General features: G+C 39.7%; 1 protein-coding gene across 1 annotated transcript in view; it reads left to right on the top strand.

Moving 5' to 3' along the window:
• The first annotated feature begins 1,130 nt into the window (after positions 1 to 1,130).
• The window catches only part of RIPK4 (receptor interacting serine/threonine kinase 4), a 35,603-nt gene continuing 17,474 nt past the window's right edge, over positions 1,131 to 19,259 (top strand). The window contains exon 1 of the mRNA XM_034423961.3: positions 1,131 to 1,783. Coding sequence (XP_034279852.2) covers positions 1,467 to 1,783 — 317 coding nt within the window. The 5' untranslated portion in view covers positions 1,131 to 1,466. The remainder of the gene's footprint in view (positions 1,784 to 19,259) is intronic.

The following is a 19,259-nucleotide window of genomic DNA, read 5'->3' as shown; positions in this document are numbered from 1 at the left end:
GTTAGGAAGTTTCTCCTTAATTCCAGGTTGCTTCTCTCCTTGATTAGTTTCCAACCATTGTTTCTTGTCCTACCTTCTTGTGTTTTGGAAAATAATTTTACCCCCTCCTCTTTGTGGCAGCCTCTCAAATACTGGAATACTGCTATCATGTCCTTCTTTACTCTAGACTAGCCAAACCCAAATCCTGAAACTGTTCTTCATATATTTTAGTCTCCAGGCCTTTAATCATCTTAGTTGCTCTTCTTTGCACTTTTTCCAAAGTCTCAACATTTTTTTTTGTAATGTGGTGACCAAAACCGGATGCAGTATTCCAGGTGCTGTCTTTCTAAGGATTTATAAAGTGGTATTAATACTTCACATGATTGTGATTCTATCCCTCTGTTTAGGCAACCAAGGATTGTATTAGCTTTTTTGGCTGCTGCTGCACATTGCTGACTCATGTTTAAGTGATCATCCACCAGGACTCCAAGGCCCCTCTCACAGTTACTGTTTTTGAGCCACATTTCACCTAATCTGTACTTGTACCTTTGGTTTTTCCTGCCTTAGTGTAAAATCTTACTTTTCTCCACATTAAATTTTATTTTGTTGGATAGGGCACATTGTTCAAGTCTGTCAAGATCTTTTGGATCCTGAGATTGTCTTCTGGTGCGTTGGTTATTCCTGCCAGTTTAGTGTCATCTGCAAATGTGATGAGTTCCCCTTCTATTCCCTCATCTAAGTCATTTATGATATTATGATATTGAAGAGTATTGGGCCTAAGACGGAACCTTGTGGTACCCCACTGCTTACTTCCCTCCATGTAGATATAGTACCACTAAGGACCACTTGCTGAGTAAGGTTTATCAGCTAGTTATTGTTATCAGTGTAATTAATACCAGTCAAAACACAGGGACAACAAAATAACAATTGGGGGTCTTCTTCTCCAACCCCATAGCAGGAGACGCTATGTCATTCAGATCTCTTTGATTAACACTGGAATAAGGAGAAATTTTATGACAATGAGAACAATCAACCAATGGAACAGCTTGCCTTCAGAAGTTGGGGGAACTTCACCACTGGCAGCTTTCAAGAAGAGACTGAACTGCCATTTGTCAGAAATGGTGTAGGTCGGGTCTCCTGCTTGGGTGGCGGGGTGGGGATGGGGTTTGGACTTGAAGACCTACAAGGTCCCTTCCAACTCTCTTAATCTGTTAAATGAGAATAAAAAAGTGGTCGTTTTTACACTGGAAAGGAATATTTCATTGTAAAAGATTCTCTGTTCAGTCTCATGCCGCTTTCTTTTTCTCCCCCCCTTTTGATAAAAAAGAAGATAAAAGCCCCGGCGCCCCCGCGTTTCCGGGGAAAAACCGTCTTTTATTCCAGCAGGCGATTGTGCAACCGCTGCCTTGTTACAACAGCCACTTCAGCTCCCGGGACTCCTCAGATTACGCTGCCGACGAAGCGGCGAGCAGCGAAGCCCGGAAGTGATGTCATCCTGGGTGCGTGAGTACACCTTGAGTCACCTGGAGAAAAGAGACAGTGGCGAGAAGCGAGGCGGGCAGTGGGTTCGGTGCCTGAGGAGAGAGTCCCGCTGCCACGCTGGGGAGCGCTCCAAGGGCCCCATGGAAACGGAGGGTCGCTCCTCGTGGGCCATGGGGCTGCTGAAAACCTTCGACTCCGGCGAGTTCGTGAGCTGGGAGAAGATCGGCTCCGGGGGCTTCGGGCAGGTTTACAAAGCCCGCCACGTCCAGTGGAAAACATGGCTCGCCATCAAGTGTTCGCCCAGCCTGCATGTGGATGAGAAGTAAGTGCCCACTTTGCGTCCGAAGGAGAAGAGCCGAGTTGGTCGGCGCGCCCCTGGCACGCCGACGCGCCCAAGCCTGCGCTGCAGGAAGCATGAACCGAGTCCCCCAGAGGACAAACTTGCCGGTGACGATGGACTGAGGACACTGCAATGGGGCTGAGACCGTAGATTTGGTGACAGTTCAGTTCGGGGCCGGGAGGGTTTAGAAACTTCCCCCGTGCAATGTTTTAAGAGGACAGCGATACAATCACAGAGAAAAACGGATCGCTTGACTCTGTTGAAATTCCATAGGTGTCAAACGGCTAACCCATTGCAAAGAGCTTGCCGATCTGTCGTCGAATTGTAAGGCAAGCCTAGAAGGTTTCCAAAAGTTAAACCGCTTACACAATAACATCACTGCAACGATTTGGAGCTAGTTAGGGAATTCCCGAAACTCTCGTGTTTTGTCTTTCTTTCTGGTTTAATCTTTACTTGCAGAATTTGGAATACATGCTTTGAGACCTGCTTGCAATTAGTCTTAACGCGCGGCTTTTCTCTGCTAATCTGCGAGCTTTTTTTTTTTTTTTTACAAATTAGTTCCTAGCGAGTTAAAATAGCGATTTCTTGGCGCTGTTAGGAGGCTTCATTGAGCATCCAGGCGGACTAGTGAAAAGGCGCTGCGCCTGCTTGTAGGGCGGGTGTTCTCGTGTGCGCTACAAAGATTATAATGTTGGCTTGCAAAGTAACCGTGAAGAAAGGCAGTGACAGTAACAGAGTTGGAAGGGACCTTGGAGGTCATCTAGTCCAGGGAAAGGAACGGAACGCGAGAAGCGCAGGAAGACGCATCTCAGCTCGACTTAAAGTTCCACAATTCCACTTCATGTTCTTTAACCGTTTGGTTGTATCAAAGCACCCGAGATAGCTTCCCACGGTTCCATTTTTGCAACTCCCACATTACTCGGTGCAGTTCTTGTGCCTCTGGATGTTGCTCCCAGAATGCAAAACGATTATTTTCATTATACGGTGCCGTTTTACATCGGATTACAAAGGACGCGTTTATACACTGAGGGGAATTTGCCTCTAGATTTGCGCTAATGGCTCCTTTGTAATGCGCCCGATAAAAAGAGGCTGTACAAGCAGAGCGAGTTCAGAACTGCCTGGGACGCTGGAAGCGATTGGCGAGTCGCTGCCTGTGTTCTTCTTGCCCTGCTCTTCCTTCGGGTGTGTGTGTGTGTGTGTGTGTGTGCTTCAGAATTACGTGGAGAGGACTAGTTATTCGGCAAAAGAGAGAGGCCGGTGGCGTGCAAAGTGGAAAAGGGACAGGCCTGCGTGGTTTTCTGATATAAAGCTGGGTAGATGGTGGGATTCTGTTCACTGGCTTTACTAAAAGCTGCTCTTCAATTTCTGAGAATAGGGCGGCTAACCCTGAATTGTGTTCTTGTTGTAGTTTGCTTGTGTTTGGCCTAACTTATCTGAATCCAGCTAGTGTGGACTTGAAAGCCATGATTCATACCTTAGCATGGTATGTGAACCTAGTCAATTATTGTTAACTGTAGTTAAACAATGTACTGCATGGTATACTGCAGAGTTTCTCAACCTTAGTGACTTTTTACACTGACCGTAGCACTGGTATAGTGTAATGTGTGAACGTAATCAGTGCCATCTTGGGCTGTCAGAGTGTCTTGGGTTATAGTACTGTTCCATTATCTGCAAATTTTCTGCTCTGCCATTTGGAGGTTGCCAACCAATACTTCTAGAAATATTTTTACAAAGAAGCATTGAGTGTTTTTAATCCTTCACAAGGTGTCACTTGTTCCCTAGATTGCAGTGAGTGTTAGATCATGTGTTTTGGTTAAAAGGATCACAGAGCGATGCTAGAAAAATGTATGCTCAGCCAGAGGACCTTGGAGAGAAACATGTAATATTAGACATTACTGTTAATGTCAAAAAAGGTCTTAATATTAAACACCTGAGAAGAAGCCACATTATGATTTGCTTGTTTTATCTTGTTGACTTGGCACCATAGGTGAAACCACCCAATATGATTCAACATATATGAAAACTAGCTACTATCTAGTAGTTGTAGTTTTCTGGATAGTTTTTTTTTTAAAGCAATCTATTACATAGTTTTCTTTTTGAGCCCAATTCAATGTATTTTTAACCCCATACTATAATTAAAAATCACCTTAATAAATGTACATACGGTCAGATTTCCCTGTGTTCCAAGTCATTTTGGGAATCTGATGTAATTACAGTGTATAACAACTATGTATGCATGGAATAAAACCACCTTTCTCATCAAGTAGAAATCAGTCACCCTATCAAGTATTGTGGGAAGATTCAGGACAGATAAGAGATCATTTGGCTGTGTAGGAACAGATCCATTACCCCCAAATGCAATCATGATATCAGTTTGGATATTCTTCTCTTAAAAACATATATATTTAAAACTCTTAGATTTCTAGGCAGGATAGTTACATAGAAAAAACAGATTAGGTCCATTAAAATCCCGCTCAGTGCAAGAATCCCCTAAAATGGTTTCTCAAACTTGATAATTTTAAGATGTGTGGACTTCAACTCCCAGAATTCCCTAGCCAGAAGCACTGCCCTAAATCATCACCAGCCAATGTGTCTATAACCTTTGCTTGATCTATATGTTATAGGAAGCAGTTGCTGGGGCAGATAAACAGAGAGGTGCCACTGCACTTATTTTCTGCTTATGGGCTTTCTCTTGGCATCTGATTTGGGCATCGTGGGAACAGAATGCTTAGATAGATCCAATTCAGGTTTTATATTTATTTTGGCTTTTGTTTTATGGATCTATATGTACTTTGCTTTATAATTTGAGGTTCTCTCTCGTGGCCAGCTTATTCTCTTAGGGCATTTTTGTAGCCATAAAAAGTTTAACCTGATTGATATCTTCATGCCTGTTTTCTGGGGCCGAGTCTACTGAACAAAGCAATGACAATTTACATATAATCCTGCATGTGATGTACCTATTACCATACCTTTAATACACTCTACAAATATACTCCATGTCCTCTGCAGCCTGTAGGTGGCGAATAATATATGTATAGATTGCAATAGGCATACTGATCTTCTATGTATATTTCTTAGGTATCTTAGTTTGTAGACTTTTGAGATTTAATGTAATACCATTTATCCACATAGGAAATGTTAAAAGCTCTTGTAGAATCAATTTGTCTGCAAGGTATATGTTTTAAAATAACTAATAATTGCTTGTATATGTGAAAATATCAGGTAGTAAACATGGAGCTAAATTTCAGTAATGTGCATATTCTCAAATCTAGTTATAAAGTGCCCTGGTAGAATTTGGTTAAGGACTATTTTGAGAGGCCCTTCATTCACTTTTCTGCCTGTTTTAGGCTATCTGTTCACTGTTTCTTGTAGCTAAACCACGTAATCTTGTGTGTCATTCTGTGTGAAACTATAATTTTATTCTGGTTAAGATAGCTTCAAGAGTTAAATTGTATACTTTATGCAAAATAATATGCAAAAATTGTTCATTTTATATGTAGAAACAATTTCCTAAAACAGATCAAATGGCTCCACACATTTCTGGAGATTTATAACAAGACAGACAATGGCATACACATTACCCAATACTGATAGTCCACAATGTTTGACCACAATTGAGCCCAAAATTTCTACTGTGAAATGAGAGAGTTGTTAAGTGAATTTTGCCGCATTTTACGACCTTTCTTGTCACAGTTGTTAAGTGAATCACTGCAGTTATTAAGTTAGTAACATGGTTGTTATGTGAATCTGGTTTCTCCGTTGACTTTGCTTGTCAGACAATCGCAAAACATGATCATGAGACAATGGGAATGCTGCAACAATCATTAGTATGAAAGCTGGTCATAAGTCACTTTTTTCAGTACCGTTGTAACTTCAAACGGTTACTAAATGAACTGTTGTAAGTTGAGGAGTACCTATATATGCATTTGTCTCCTGTTACAGTGTTTCTTGTAGTATGTTGGGTATAACATTCTATAGTATTCTATAATATTCTAAGCAGCTTTTATCCAATCCAATAACTTGCAAAATAGGGGGAATTATAACTATAATAGTTGGTCGCATAAATTACTCTGGAGTCACATGATATTTCACCATTGTTATAAACTTGATTTGTAGGAAAACAATTGGTCGCTTCTGTTTTGGTAGAAATTCAAACGCTAAAAAAATCCCGAAAACAGTTGTAGAGAAAAAAAGTCACCCAATTGAGTATTATATTGTTGAGAATTTATTATCAGTCTTATTCATGAGGTTTTTGATCTTGTGCATGGAGTCTTTTAAATGTGGTCAGAAATGTTGTTAAATAAATATAAAGCAAAAGCACTTGACATATTAAATAAGGGGGAACATTTTCTTTAAGTGAAGAGTATGAAAATGTGAAAACTGGTACAACACCTAGATCTTGTACTGTGCTCTATTTCAAGACAAACATTTTCTGCCTTTTCTTGTATATATTTGGATGCTAAAGATTGCAGGATGATATTGAAAGTCAGCTCACTCCATGAAGGTAGTTAAGATATGTTTTTCCTATACAGCTTTGTCTAGACAGATCTGGGTATTTAAGCACTAAGTAAACATAAGGAATTTAGGGTAACTAGCTTTTTGGAATGTGATTGTTTCTGTAATAGCATTTGTACTTCAAAGAGGTACAAATGGGTATTTTCTTTCTAAAATTACCTAGCTGTAGAGATTAAGCTACTTTTGGATTGAAATGGAATAGTCTGTTTCAGTAATGAATAAATCAGTAAATAAAGCATTGCATCAGAGCTGCCATGTCACATCAGATTGGCTGCTCTGTTGATCTTCAATGGTCTTTTGCCCAGGGCCAGAAAATATTTCCAAAGAAATAGATGGGGAAAGTTAAGCAGTCCTTCTTAACATTGTCCAGCTGGAGGCGCTGAGGCAGGGCGCCCCACTTTTCCACATCAGTCTCCATCTCAGAATGGATTGTTCCAGCAATTGGAGTTGAGGCAACTATGCAAAACAGAATAGTTTTATGCAGCTCTGCCACAATGTGTCTGGACCTCAGCCATGATTAATAGAAATATCTACCTCATTCATAAATGATGACTAAATATTGTTGTTAAACTTGTTGCTTCCACAGGACATATTGCAATGTCCTGTGCAATATCTAATGCAGAAAAAAAATAAGGGCAACTCCAATGGTATTGCCCATTGCTTACCAATTACTTGGTGGGCCTGTTGGTATTGATTATGAGCACTAACCATTCCAGACAGCTACAAATCACCAGTCGCTTTAGTTAAATAGCAGATCTTCCTGGCTGGGATCCATTCCCAACACATGATCAATTATGTGTTGGTTTGTGCTACTAATCAAACAGTGCCTGCTGCAGCTGTAGAGGTCAGAATATACAGCTCAGAAGCAGGAAATGGCCATATATATTAAAAACAATTTGTGTTATTTGAGGCCTGTATTAAGGCTTCAAGACTGGATATATTGGAGAAATATTTATTGCATAGACCTTATATGTCATTTTTTAAGATTGTTGGTATTGAGATAGAGTAACAGTTCCTGTACTTGTGGGAATATGCTAGGAAGAAAAAAACCCAAATCTTAACTGCACTAATTAATTAATGCATTAATACATTAATTTGCATGGCTAATAATATTCTAATCCAGGAGAGTCTTCAACTACATTTTTAAAAACAACTGTTAATATATATACAGTATTGGAAGTTTTACATAGTGTGAATTGATTTTCCATGGATAGTATTTTAATTCAAGTATCTGTAGATTTTGTTCCTATCTCTGGGAGAGCCTGCAACTGTTTCTTTCTGCTAAGTTTAGTGTTGAAAAATGGAGAGACATAAATCAATGTGTAAAATGTAACTCTTCTAAGAGTTCCTGTGTGTGTTGACAATCTGATGCAATTGAGAGTTCACATCTACATGCTAGAGATTTTTTTGTGATCAGTAAACATTGAGAATAAAACACCAATCTTTCCCCAGTTCTTGACCTCCAAAATCAAGCCCCATCATTCCTAACCAGCCATATGAGTAATAATTAATGGCTTACTAAGAAAATGCTTGATTATGAACCAAATTTTATCTTTGTAGTTCTTTGGAATCTGGGAAACGCAACACAATTCAAAGTATATTTCTTCCATCTTTCATTGAAATTGCTGAAGATAATTGGTAGTTTGCGCCTTGGTGGCACAGCAGACTAAAGTGCTGTTAAATAGCACCAGCTGCCTGCAATTACTGCAAATTCAAATCTCACCAGGCTCAAGGTTGACTCAGTCTTCCATCCTTTCGAGGTAGATAAAATGAGGACCTGGATTGTGGGAGCAATAAGCTGACTTTGTATATATATATATATAAAAAAAGAACACCACTTGGGGGGGGGGGGCGAAAGCCCTACTAAGCAGGTATATACAAAAGTATGAAGGTTATTGCTTAACGCATTGTAAGCTGTCCTGAGTCTCCGGAGAAGGGTGGCATATAAATGGAATAAATAAATAAATAAATCTGGAGGTGACAGAAATATCAGGGAGGGTAAGAGAATCATATTACTGTAATTAGTATTTTTAAGAGTTCTTAATATTGGTAATGCAGACTACTGTATTTGTCTCTGGCACTTATTATTTGGCTTAATTTTTTAGGCTGAGTTGTAAGGATTGTCTGGGGTCAGAATATTTGTATTTCTCTCAAAGTTGTCTGCTTAATTCCAAAATACTTGGCTTAGATTGTGTAGTATGTGAATTGGAATTTTAGGTGTCAACCCAGGGAACAAAGCTGCTGTTTGGGCTCCTTTACTTGTTGGATAAGCACACATTTTCCACAAGTGAGTAATACAGCAAAGCACCTTGGGAGGTAATTATTGTGGCTATTCTCCCTCCCAGTTGTATACTCCCAGGCCTTTTATTACCCTAGTGGAATTGTGGTGGGCAGTGAGAAAATAAAATGTAAAGCAAAACATTAAAATTTTCAACCAGGAAAGAGAAGATGGTGTTTAATTCCTAATAAACTGTTTTCCTTCACTCCCATTTTATTCTCTTGAGCTACTCAAGGATGTCATGTTGAATTCATACAATCTTCTGTTTAGTATTGGACACCACTGGACAGGGAAACCTTTACCTTTAGTATGGCATACATTAGAAACTTTAATTCAGATCAGATTTGTGGTACCATTTATTCACATATCTCCCTCCCCACTGAATCTTTATGGTTCAGTTTGTATCCCCCTCCAATGAAGCAAAATTATTTTGCATTTTATTCATGGCCCTTCATTTCATCTTTCCATGCCCTTTCCCTATCGTTATACTTTAGTACAGTGGTGGTATTCAGCTGGTTCTATCTGGTTCAGGCAAATCAGTAGTGGCTGCTGTGGGAGGCTCCATTTTTGACGCTCTGTACATGCGCAGAAGGTCCTGTGCATGTGCGGAGGTGTCGCATGCAAGCAAAGCACATGCGTGCTCACGTTTGCAAACCCGTAGCAAAGATAAGTGAATACTACCCCTGCTATTTGTTTGTTTGTTTGTTTGTTTATTTATTTATTTATTTATTTATTTATTTATTTATTTATTTATTTAAATTTTTATACTGCCCTTCTCCCGAAGGACTCAGGGCGGTGTACAGCCATACTAAAACAACATATACCCATAAAATTTAAAAACAGTTTAAAATATATTAAAAATTTGGCCCTTATATTAAAAAACTACAGACACCCAATTAAAATTCATTTTCTAAGCCAGCCCAGCCTGTTGGAACAATAGAGTCTTAAGGGCATGGCGAAAGATACGTAGGTCGGGGATCATGCGAATCTCCGGGAGCAATTCATTCCAAAGGGCAGGTGCCCCCCACAGAGAAGGCTCTCCCCCTGGGTGTCGCCAGTCGACATGTTTGACGAACGGCACCCTGAGGAGTCCCTCTCTGTGGGAGCGTATTGGCCGGTGGGAGGCTATCGGTGCAGAAGGTGATCTTGTACGTACACAGGTCCTAAGCCATGGAGCTTACCACCTTTAAAGGTGGTAACCAGCACCTTGAATTGCACCCGGAAGACCGGGTGCAGCTCACGCAGGAGAGGTGTTACATGGGTGTCGCTCCCATAATCACCTGTGTGGCTGCATTCTGGACCAGTTGGAGCCTCAGTGCTCTTCAAAGGGAGCCCCATGTAGAGAGCATTACAGTAGTCCAGACGGGAGGTGACGAGGGCATGAGTGACCATGCGCAAGGCGTACTTTAGTATACTTTATTGCTATACTTTAGTACAGTATATACTGTATGCTTCTTGATATAAGGCATTACTGATTTTCCGTTTCTTAAAGCACCACACATCTTGCTTCTGAGCAGGAGTGTTTTAAACATTATAAAACCGCTATAGGTCACAGCATCTGGTGACACCAGTTGCACTTGAGAAGCCAAGCAGGGTCAGTTCAGATTAGTGCTGGATGGAAGACAACAGGTGTTTCTTGAGGATAGGTCATGATGATGTGTACAATGGCACAATCCAAGACCTAATCTTTTTAAAGTATGAGTCCAGTGCAGTAAAAAGGGATAGGGGCTTCAATTGCATCCACCATATTAACTTTTTTGACACACACACACACACACAGTATGCCCTTGGAGACAGCCATAAAATCCAGGAAGTTGTAGATTAGGTTATGAAGCTAAAAAGCACTTCAGAAGAAGCAGTGGCCAATCACTTCCATTTTGTTCTTACAGAAACAACATGAGTATGGCCATGGGGTCAACAGTAGCTGAGTCCTATTCAGAGAAGAATCTACCTTTTAATGAGGATAAACTAAATTGTAGCTGAGTTAACAATCAATGAAACCTTCCTGATAGTAATTTTCTTTTAACAGAAAATTTGGGTGTCTGCTATGCTGGTATAACTGTTATACAGTAGTCTTCGACTTACAACAGTTTGTTTAGTAACAGTTCAAAATTACAATGGCGCTGAAAAAAAGTGACTTACAACCGTTTTCACACTTAGAACCATTGCAGCAGCCTCATGGTCACATGATTAAAATTCAGACACCTGGCAACTGACTCATATTTATCACGGTTGCAGTATCCTAGGGCCATGTGATCATGTTTTGCGACCTTCTCAGAAGAAAAGTCAATGGGGAGGTCAGATTCACTTAACAACTGAGTTACTAGCTTAACAACTGCAGTGATTCACTAAACAACTAGGGCAAGAAAGGTCATAAAGCGGAGCAAAACTCACTTAACAAATGTCTCACTTAGCAACAGAAATTTTGGGCTCAATTGGGTCGTAAGTTGAGGACTACCTGTAATTGAATCAACAATAAAAACTATAGAAAGATGAACTTTGGCTTGACTGTTATCCAAGCTGCTGAGGATAATTAACATAATGCTTCAAATACAATGACGTTCTGTATCTTGTGAACTTTGAACATGTGTTCTCTGTCTTAATTGAATCTTTTTTTTTTTTGCATTTACTGCAGTTAAGGTAATAAAGGTGCTTATCCCAACATAGAAAAATGGGAAAGCTCAGCCTCAACCTTGTGTGCCATAGAACTCCACCCACTTTGTCTTTCCTTGCACTCAACAATAATCCTTGTTCCTTCACAAATATTAACCATAATATTATTCTGCCTTATTCAGAAGATGTTAGCATTTCTTAAAGGGCCAGTAAATAGACTGCTGTAGCACCCTTCACAAGGTGGTCCAAACCCTTTATAATATCTAAATATTATACTTAATAAAGAAATTCAAAATGCATGTATTTTTCATCTGTTGGCATATGTTCAATGTGCAGTGAAATGTGAAAAATGTAATGCAGGTCATACTGCAATATGAAGAATTAGATCCAGGGAAGAATAGAGGGTGACTGTTTTCAGGTAACAGAAAATAAACCTTTACAGAGTCTTTATTTCTGTGATGACTATGACTATTTTCAAAAGGCTAATCTTGCTACTTGTATTTCTCCCAATATAGTATCGTTTAGTAATTATGAGTAGCATGAACATTTAAATAAAACAGATTGGTCTGATTTTGGAGAAGTACTGGTACATTCACCAGAATGCATCCTAGTTTTTTGTCCATTGTGTGATTTTAATTTTAAAAAGCATTCATTTCTCCAGAGCAATTTCACCAGGTAGCCTAGAGGATGTATATAGCCTAGAGGATGTATATATATATTCACCAGGTAGCCTAGAGATGTACCTACGAGACCACCTTCTGCCACTGATAACCTCCCACCGACCAATACGCTTCCACAGAGAGGGTCTCCTCAGGGTGCCGTCGGTCAAGCAATGTTGACTGGCGACCCCCAGTGGGAGAGCCTTCTCTGTGGGGGCACTCGCCCTCTGGAACGAGCTACCCCTAGGGATACGATTGATCCCGGACCTCCGTACTTTCCGCCGGGCTCTGAAGACCTTCTTCTTTCAGCAAGCCGGGCTGGCTTAAAATTTTTAATTGTTTTATGGGCAAGGGGTTTTAAATTGGGGAAGCCAAATGGATTTAATTATGTTTTAAATTATTTTAATTTTCATATTGTATGTATTTTAATCCTGGCTGTTCACCGCCCTGAGTCCCTCTGGGAGAAGGGCGGTATAAAAATTTAATAAATTCAATTCAATTTAATTCAATTCAATATACGGTCTTATTTTTCTTCCTTTTGATCTCTTTGCTTTAAGTCATAATCAAGAAAAGAGTACAAACCACAAGCACAAACTTTAAGCAGTCTCATGATTTAGTGAATAGTTTGATTTTGTATGGGGTAAATAAAAGTGTCGGTTTCTTCCTACTATGGTAATGTGGTCTAAAATATAAATGAATGAGTATTTTAACAAAAAAGAAGAATATAACTATTTCTCCAAAGCATTTATCATGAGTTGGAGAAACTGCCATACACATTTGCAAGTCTGTTTAACTATCACCTTGGGACTAGTGCTAACTGTTTACTTCAGTTATCAGAGCAAAGTTTATTCATGTTCAGATATTTTTATTCAGAGAATTTAACCCTCTTCTTTCTCAGAAATTTTGCATCACATAGTATGTTGTGTTCTGGCTTGTTGAACACGCTGGATTCCCTTGTGAAGTCAGGCAATATAAATTTGGCCAATTCCTAGATTTTCTCTCCTGTTTTTTAACTGGTTTTGCCTTGCATCTCTCTGCATTGGTTAGGAAATTGGACAGGACATAAAATAACCTTCAAATAAACCAGGGAACCACAAATTAACCATATATAGCAAGAAAGCATTATTCCAGCAGTGGATTACTGCCCTAAAAGAAATCAATGTATTCACAGTCTCCTTTAACTCATCACATAAGTCGGAAAATAAACCACATGATGGTTTTAATCAGATCATGAATGCAATAATTGTCTGTGGGTCTGAGTAACCCTAATTCTGAATATTTGGAAACTATTTTACAATACTTCAGCTTTCATCTAAGTAATCCATGAAATGAAAATAACTATGGGGCCATTATTTATTAGCAAGTGTTTGCTTTTAATAGTAGAGGAAGAATGTGAGGAATAATTAGAATGATTCCTAATTGAACAGATATTAAATAGGGGTGACCATGATCTAAAAAAAGATAACTTTCTCTCTCTAAGGTAGCATGGATAAACAGCAGATAATTTTAAGGCAGTTTGATTTGTCTTTATTAAAAGCTAACTTTCCAATAATTGTTTTGAACATTAAAGTTTTTTCTGACAAAGCAGTGCATAGCTAGCTTCTGAATCGTAGTTCTGGTAATGTCCATATTTCTTAAGATATATCTTTTTAGGTGTTTGAACTTCTGCAGCTGAAAACAAACAAGTGGTGGCATTTAAGCATGGCAAGTAAATTTACCAAGAGAAGCCAGATATTAGAATTATACAGCAATGGGACCTATTCAAAAATACCTCTTGTGCATTTCTCTCTCCAGTGTCAAACTCTGAAGGAACTGGCTCTTGGCAGATGCCTGGTACCTGTGGGGATCATAGTGATCAAGCAACTATGAAACCTGAAATAGCTCTTATCCTCTCTTCACACCGACGTTTGATTTTGCACACTGAGATTCTGTGAAGCTATGGAAATTTTCCACTAAGCAACTTACATGGAGGCAGAAAGTTCGTTTGTCTTATGTTATGGATATTCTGAAGAGCAACCCATGCTTGCTTCTAATTCTAAATCAATAAAATGCTACTATGTAGGCTGGTCAAACATCTGTAGTGAGTGGTTTTCATAGGTTAGCCAATTCTTGCAGCAACATGCACTGTCATGTGAAATCTGAATCTAATTTTTCCACATCTTTAATTTATCTTTTTAATTTAAAAAGCACTTTTAACATTTTGAAAAAATGGCACCAGGATCCTAAAAATGATTGATCTTGATTAATTGGAGTAAATCAGCTTTAAAACTGCCTTATTTTAGCCAATTATAGTTAAGATAAATGATTATTCAAGTTCAACATCTCAGTAAGCTATATTTAAATTTGAAGCATAGGTTTTCATGGCCACATGAAAAGTAGAAAAATGTCTGTCTGAATTCTCCCAGGGCTTGTCTTTCCTAAAGTAAGTCTGTGTATAAAATATGTATAAAGCCACCCCCAAAAGCTATGATTTGTTTTTGCCATGGTTTATTGAATAAACCAATAACAAACTGAAGTTTTTCAAATGAGAAAAGTAATTATAGTTTATTCAGTCAGTCCTGGTTTTTACCATTCTTTTCTGCCAGTACCCAAAAACAAACTGGGAAAATATAAAAATAAACCAGGATTAAATGGGTTCAGCCAAAGCTGTGCTTAAAATAATGAATAGCAACCCATGTTTCTGAATTGTGATTTGTAAAAAAACAAAATGTGTTTCCCTTTTTAAGGATGGATTTGCATATCATACAAAACCAAACTTGATCACATTGTTTTGTAATTCAGTGTTATATGTGAATCAGACCTACCTGCTTACAAATTAGAGCCAATCATGTGTAACTAAGTTTGCAACATGACATTCCAGCAAGTAGACAGTGAATGTTCTTGAAATAAAAGATTGCCAAACAGTAATCTCTTTGAAAAGAAATTAACTGATGGCTTGCTAACCTATATTCTGGTGTTCATGAGAAACATTCAGCATGTTAAGGACTATTATAGAAAGCCTATGGCCATATCACTGAACTACAACATGATATTAGAATCAGTCTTTCTGTGAACTGTGATAACAGGTTGAGAGGAATCTTGTTCTGGTGATTATTATAATTTACTAAAGTTTAACTTAGAGATCAGACCTTTATTTTGTAGCTGAAAGGGAAAAAGTGGATAGCATGGGGCTCTTTCAGTGGTGGGTTGCTCCGGTAGTAAAAAATTTTAATAGTTTGGAGAACCGGTAATAAGATTGGCTGGCCACGCCCCCGAACCAGTTCCTGGCCCAGTCGCCGTTCGCTTACCCCACCACTCCCAATCTATTGCTGCCTCTTTAGTCCCAGCTGATGGCTAGAGGGGAAAAAACTGTTTAAACTCTTGCCCCGGGGCTTCAAAGGGCCGCCCTACAGGATCAGTGTTAAAAGAAAACAAACGAGTAGACCTGTGCCTGCAAAAATAGAAAAAACAGCCCCTTTCAGCTTCAGCATAGGTTAATTAGCACAAGTTGATTAGATCGGCCTCCCGACTCTCAGCTGATTTGCTCTCAGCTGTTTTGGCCAGGGCTCTGTTGCTAGCTGCAAAGAGTGCTGGAGCAGATTTTTTTTCCCCTAGCTATGCTGAAAAAATGAAACTGAAAGTAAAGCAGGATCTTTGCTGCAACCTGACAAAATGAGGCAGAGAGATATTTCTTTTTCTTTTTCCTTACCAAAAAAGGTAGGTGCAAAACTGCAAACAATGGGAAAATTAGGGCAAAAGAGGAGAGTTCAAGATTTTAAAACACAAAAGAAAAAAAGCTCTATTTAACTAGGGAATTGTAATAATTGAGATACTATTAATTGTATATTGTGTTGAAAGCAGAAATGGTTAAGTTGTGGTTTGGAGGAATATATGGGGGAAATTATTTGGTTTATTATTATTGGTAAATATAATTAATTGATTTGTAAGAAATTGGATTGCATGGAAATAATTAGAATATTCATGTTCATATTGATTAATATACAAAAAAGTTAGTTATATAACTAATTGATTTATATTAAAATGTTGAATTTGTATTAAACAACTGTAATATTACATAATTAACCAATGAGGATAGATATAAAAATAGATGACAATGGGAAGGGGTATAATATAGAATAGAAGGGAAAAATTGAATTTGATTAAGATTAGAGATGAGGATGAAAGGTATTATTATTATTATTATTATTATTATTATTATTATTATTATTATTATTATTTATTTATTTATTTATTTATTTATTTATTTATTTATTTATTGAATTTGCATACCGTCTTACTCCCGAAGGACTCAGGGCAGTGAACAGCCAAAAGATAAAATACATATAATACAAATGCTAAAAACCCATTAAAATACAATTAAATAATTTGGCCCAGAAAACAAAATTTAAAACACCCCAAATTTATAAGACAAATATAAAATTTAAAAAAATTAAAACAGTTTAAAAGGGAGGCTAGGCCAGGCCGGCCTGCTGGAATAGGAATGTTTGGAGGGCACGGCGGAAAGCGCGCAGATCCGGGATCCTCCGTATCTCTGGGGGGAGCTCGTTCCAGATGGCGGGTGCCCCCACAGAGAAGGCTCTCCCCCTGCGGGCCGCCAGTCGACACTGTTTGACTGATGGCACCCTAAGAAGCCCCTCTCTATGGGAGCGTACTGGTCAGTGAGAGGCTACTGGTGGCAGAAGGCGGTCTCGTAGATACCCGGTCCTAAGCCATGGAGCGCTCTAAAGGTGGTAATCAAAACTCCCATAACCATCCGCGCGGCCGCATTCTGGACCAGCTGGAGCCTCCTGGTGCTCCTCAAGGGGAGCCCCATATAGAGAGCATTGCAGTAGTCCAGGTGGGAAGTGACGAGGGCGTGAGTGACCATATTTAACGAGTCCCGATCCAGAAAGGGACGCAACTGGCGAATCAGGCGAACCTGATAAAATGCCCTCCCGGCTACAGCCGTCAAATGCTCTTCTAAAGACAGCTGTGAGTCCAGGAGGACACCCAAGTTGCGAGCCCTCTCCATGGGGGCCAACGACTCACCCCCAATAATCAGTGATGGCACCAACTGACTATATCGGGACATCGGAAACCACAGCCACTTGGTCTTGGATGGGTTGAGCCTGAGTCTGTTTCTCCCCATCCAGATCCGTACAGCCTCCAGGCACCGGGACATCACTTCAAGGGCATCATTGGGATGGTCCGGGGTGGAGATGTACAGCTGAGCGTCATCAGCGTACTGGTGGTACTTCACCCCGAAACCACGAATGATCTCACCCAGCGGCTTCACATAAATGTTGAACAGAAGGGTCGAGAGGACCGACTCTTGTGGCACCCCACATATGAGGGGCCTCGGGGTCAACCTCTGCCCCCCTGCCAACACAGACTGCGACCGGTCGGAGAGAAAGGAGGAGAACCACCGCAACACGGTGCCCCCCACCCCTAACTCTTCCAGCCGGTGCAGCATGATACCATGGTCGATGGTATCAAAAGCCGCTGAGAGGTCTAATAGGACCAGGACAGAGGAGCAACCCCTGTCCCGAGCCTTCCAGAGATCATCAACCAATGTGACCAATGCTGTTTCCGTGCTGTACCCAGGCCTGAAGCCCGACTGGAATGGATCCAGATAAGCCGATTCATCCAGGTACTGAGGGAGCTGCCGTGCTACCACACTCTCAACAACCTTCGCAACAAAGCGAAGGTTTGTTTGTTTGTTTTATTAGATTTATATACCGCCCTACTCCCGAAGGATTCAGGGCGGTGAACAGGCACAAAATAAAATACATAAATAGAAAATTTAAAAACAGAAATAAAACCAGATTAAACAATTTAGCTCGAGACAAATTTAAAACATCCCAATAATTTAAAAACAGATTTAAAATTTCCAATTTAAAAGAAAAGGGGAAAAAGGTTAGGCCAGGCCAGCTTGCTGGAATAGGAAGGTTTTAAGAACGCAGCGGAAGGTTGGAGACTGGACGGTAATTAGCCAACACTGCCAGGTCCAGGGAAGGCTTCTTGAGGAGATGTCTCACCACCGCCTCTTTCAAGGCGGCGGGAAAGACACCCTCACTCAAGGAAGCATTTATAATCCCCTGGAGCCAGCCCCGTGTAACCTCCCAAGAGGCCAGCACCAGCCAGGAGGGACACGGGTCCAATAAACATGTGGCAGCATTCAGTCTACTCAGTATCCTGTCCACGTCTTCAGGAGTCACAGAATATATTTGTTTGGGGTTGGCTTTCTTCCGTTTCATCTTTTTTATTGTACAGCAAACTTTCTCCTCAAACCTACCACCTCTCTCTTTTCTTTCCTTCTTACTTTCTCTTCCCCCCCTCTTCTTCTCCTCCCTACTTCGTCTTCCTTTCTCCTTCTCCTCCTCTCTTCCTCCCTCTCTTACCCTCACTCCTACTCTAATTTCCCTTCCCTTCCTTCATCCCTCTCTATTACTGTATCTTTTTATGCATATGGACTACTCAGAGGGCTGAAAAAGTTATTTTTGACTGGTCCTCGCACTTTTGACCAGTCCTCAAACTTACAACTGTCCTCACATTTTACGTTTTTGCCCTATCTTGTCACCATGGTGAAGAGAAGCAGTTGTGAAATGAGTGACACGGTTGTTAAGAATGCTGCACGGGCATAAATGTGAGGATGGTCATAAGTGTGAGGACCAGTCAAAAGTGTGAGGACCTGTCAGAAATGACTTTTTTCAGCCCTCTGAGTAGTCTCTATACACATAGCCATGGTCACCCGGTCACATGACCACCTAGCCACGCCCACCCAATCACATGACCTCCAAGCCACGTCCACAAAATAAGCCACGCCCAAAGAACCGGTAGTAAAAAATTTTAGAACCCACCCCTGGGCTCTTTCATGTGTAGCCCTCTGTCTGGGTGAGATCTGAATTGTTTGATAGTAAGATTAGATTATTAATGATCTGAGAGGAGTTAATGTACAATTGCTCCATCATAAATGCTCAGACTAGTCAACACAAGTCCTTAATTACTTCCTGGAGTCTGTACTGACCTAATACAATACAGTATAGTATTACAGTAACTTCTGAGCTTGACTAAATTAATAACTGACATTGATAGAAGATTTGCCTTATCTGTCATAGATCATTTATTTTAATAGCCTCATAATGGGAAATCAGTGTAAAATATTAAAAGTTTCTAAATCAGAAAACAGTCTTTTCTCTTCCTTCCCCATAAGAAGCCATCATATCTACATTTATAATTTTGACCATATTCCTTTTTTAAGAGAGCAGAAAGTGGTTATACATAGAATCTGAGATTTTAATAGTGTTTTTTTACTTTTTTGTGGTATTTCACTAATTGGACAAATAAGATTTAGTGTCTTAAAATAATTGTACAAAGGAATTTGTGTTTATTATTAGAATATAGAATAGAAATT

The sequence above is a fragment of the Pantherophis guttatus genome, chromosome 5 (assembly GCF_059756535.1).
Source record: "Pantherophis guttatus breed Tessera chromosome 5, ASM5975653v1, whole genome shotgun sequence".
NCBI lineage: Eukaryota > Metazoa > Chordata > Lepidosauria > Squamata > Colubridae > Pantherophis > Pantherophis guttatus.
The sequence above is the reverse complement of the archived record's forward strand: the minus strand, read 5'-3'. Positions and strand labels throughout refer to the sequence as shown.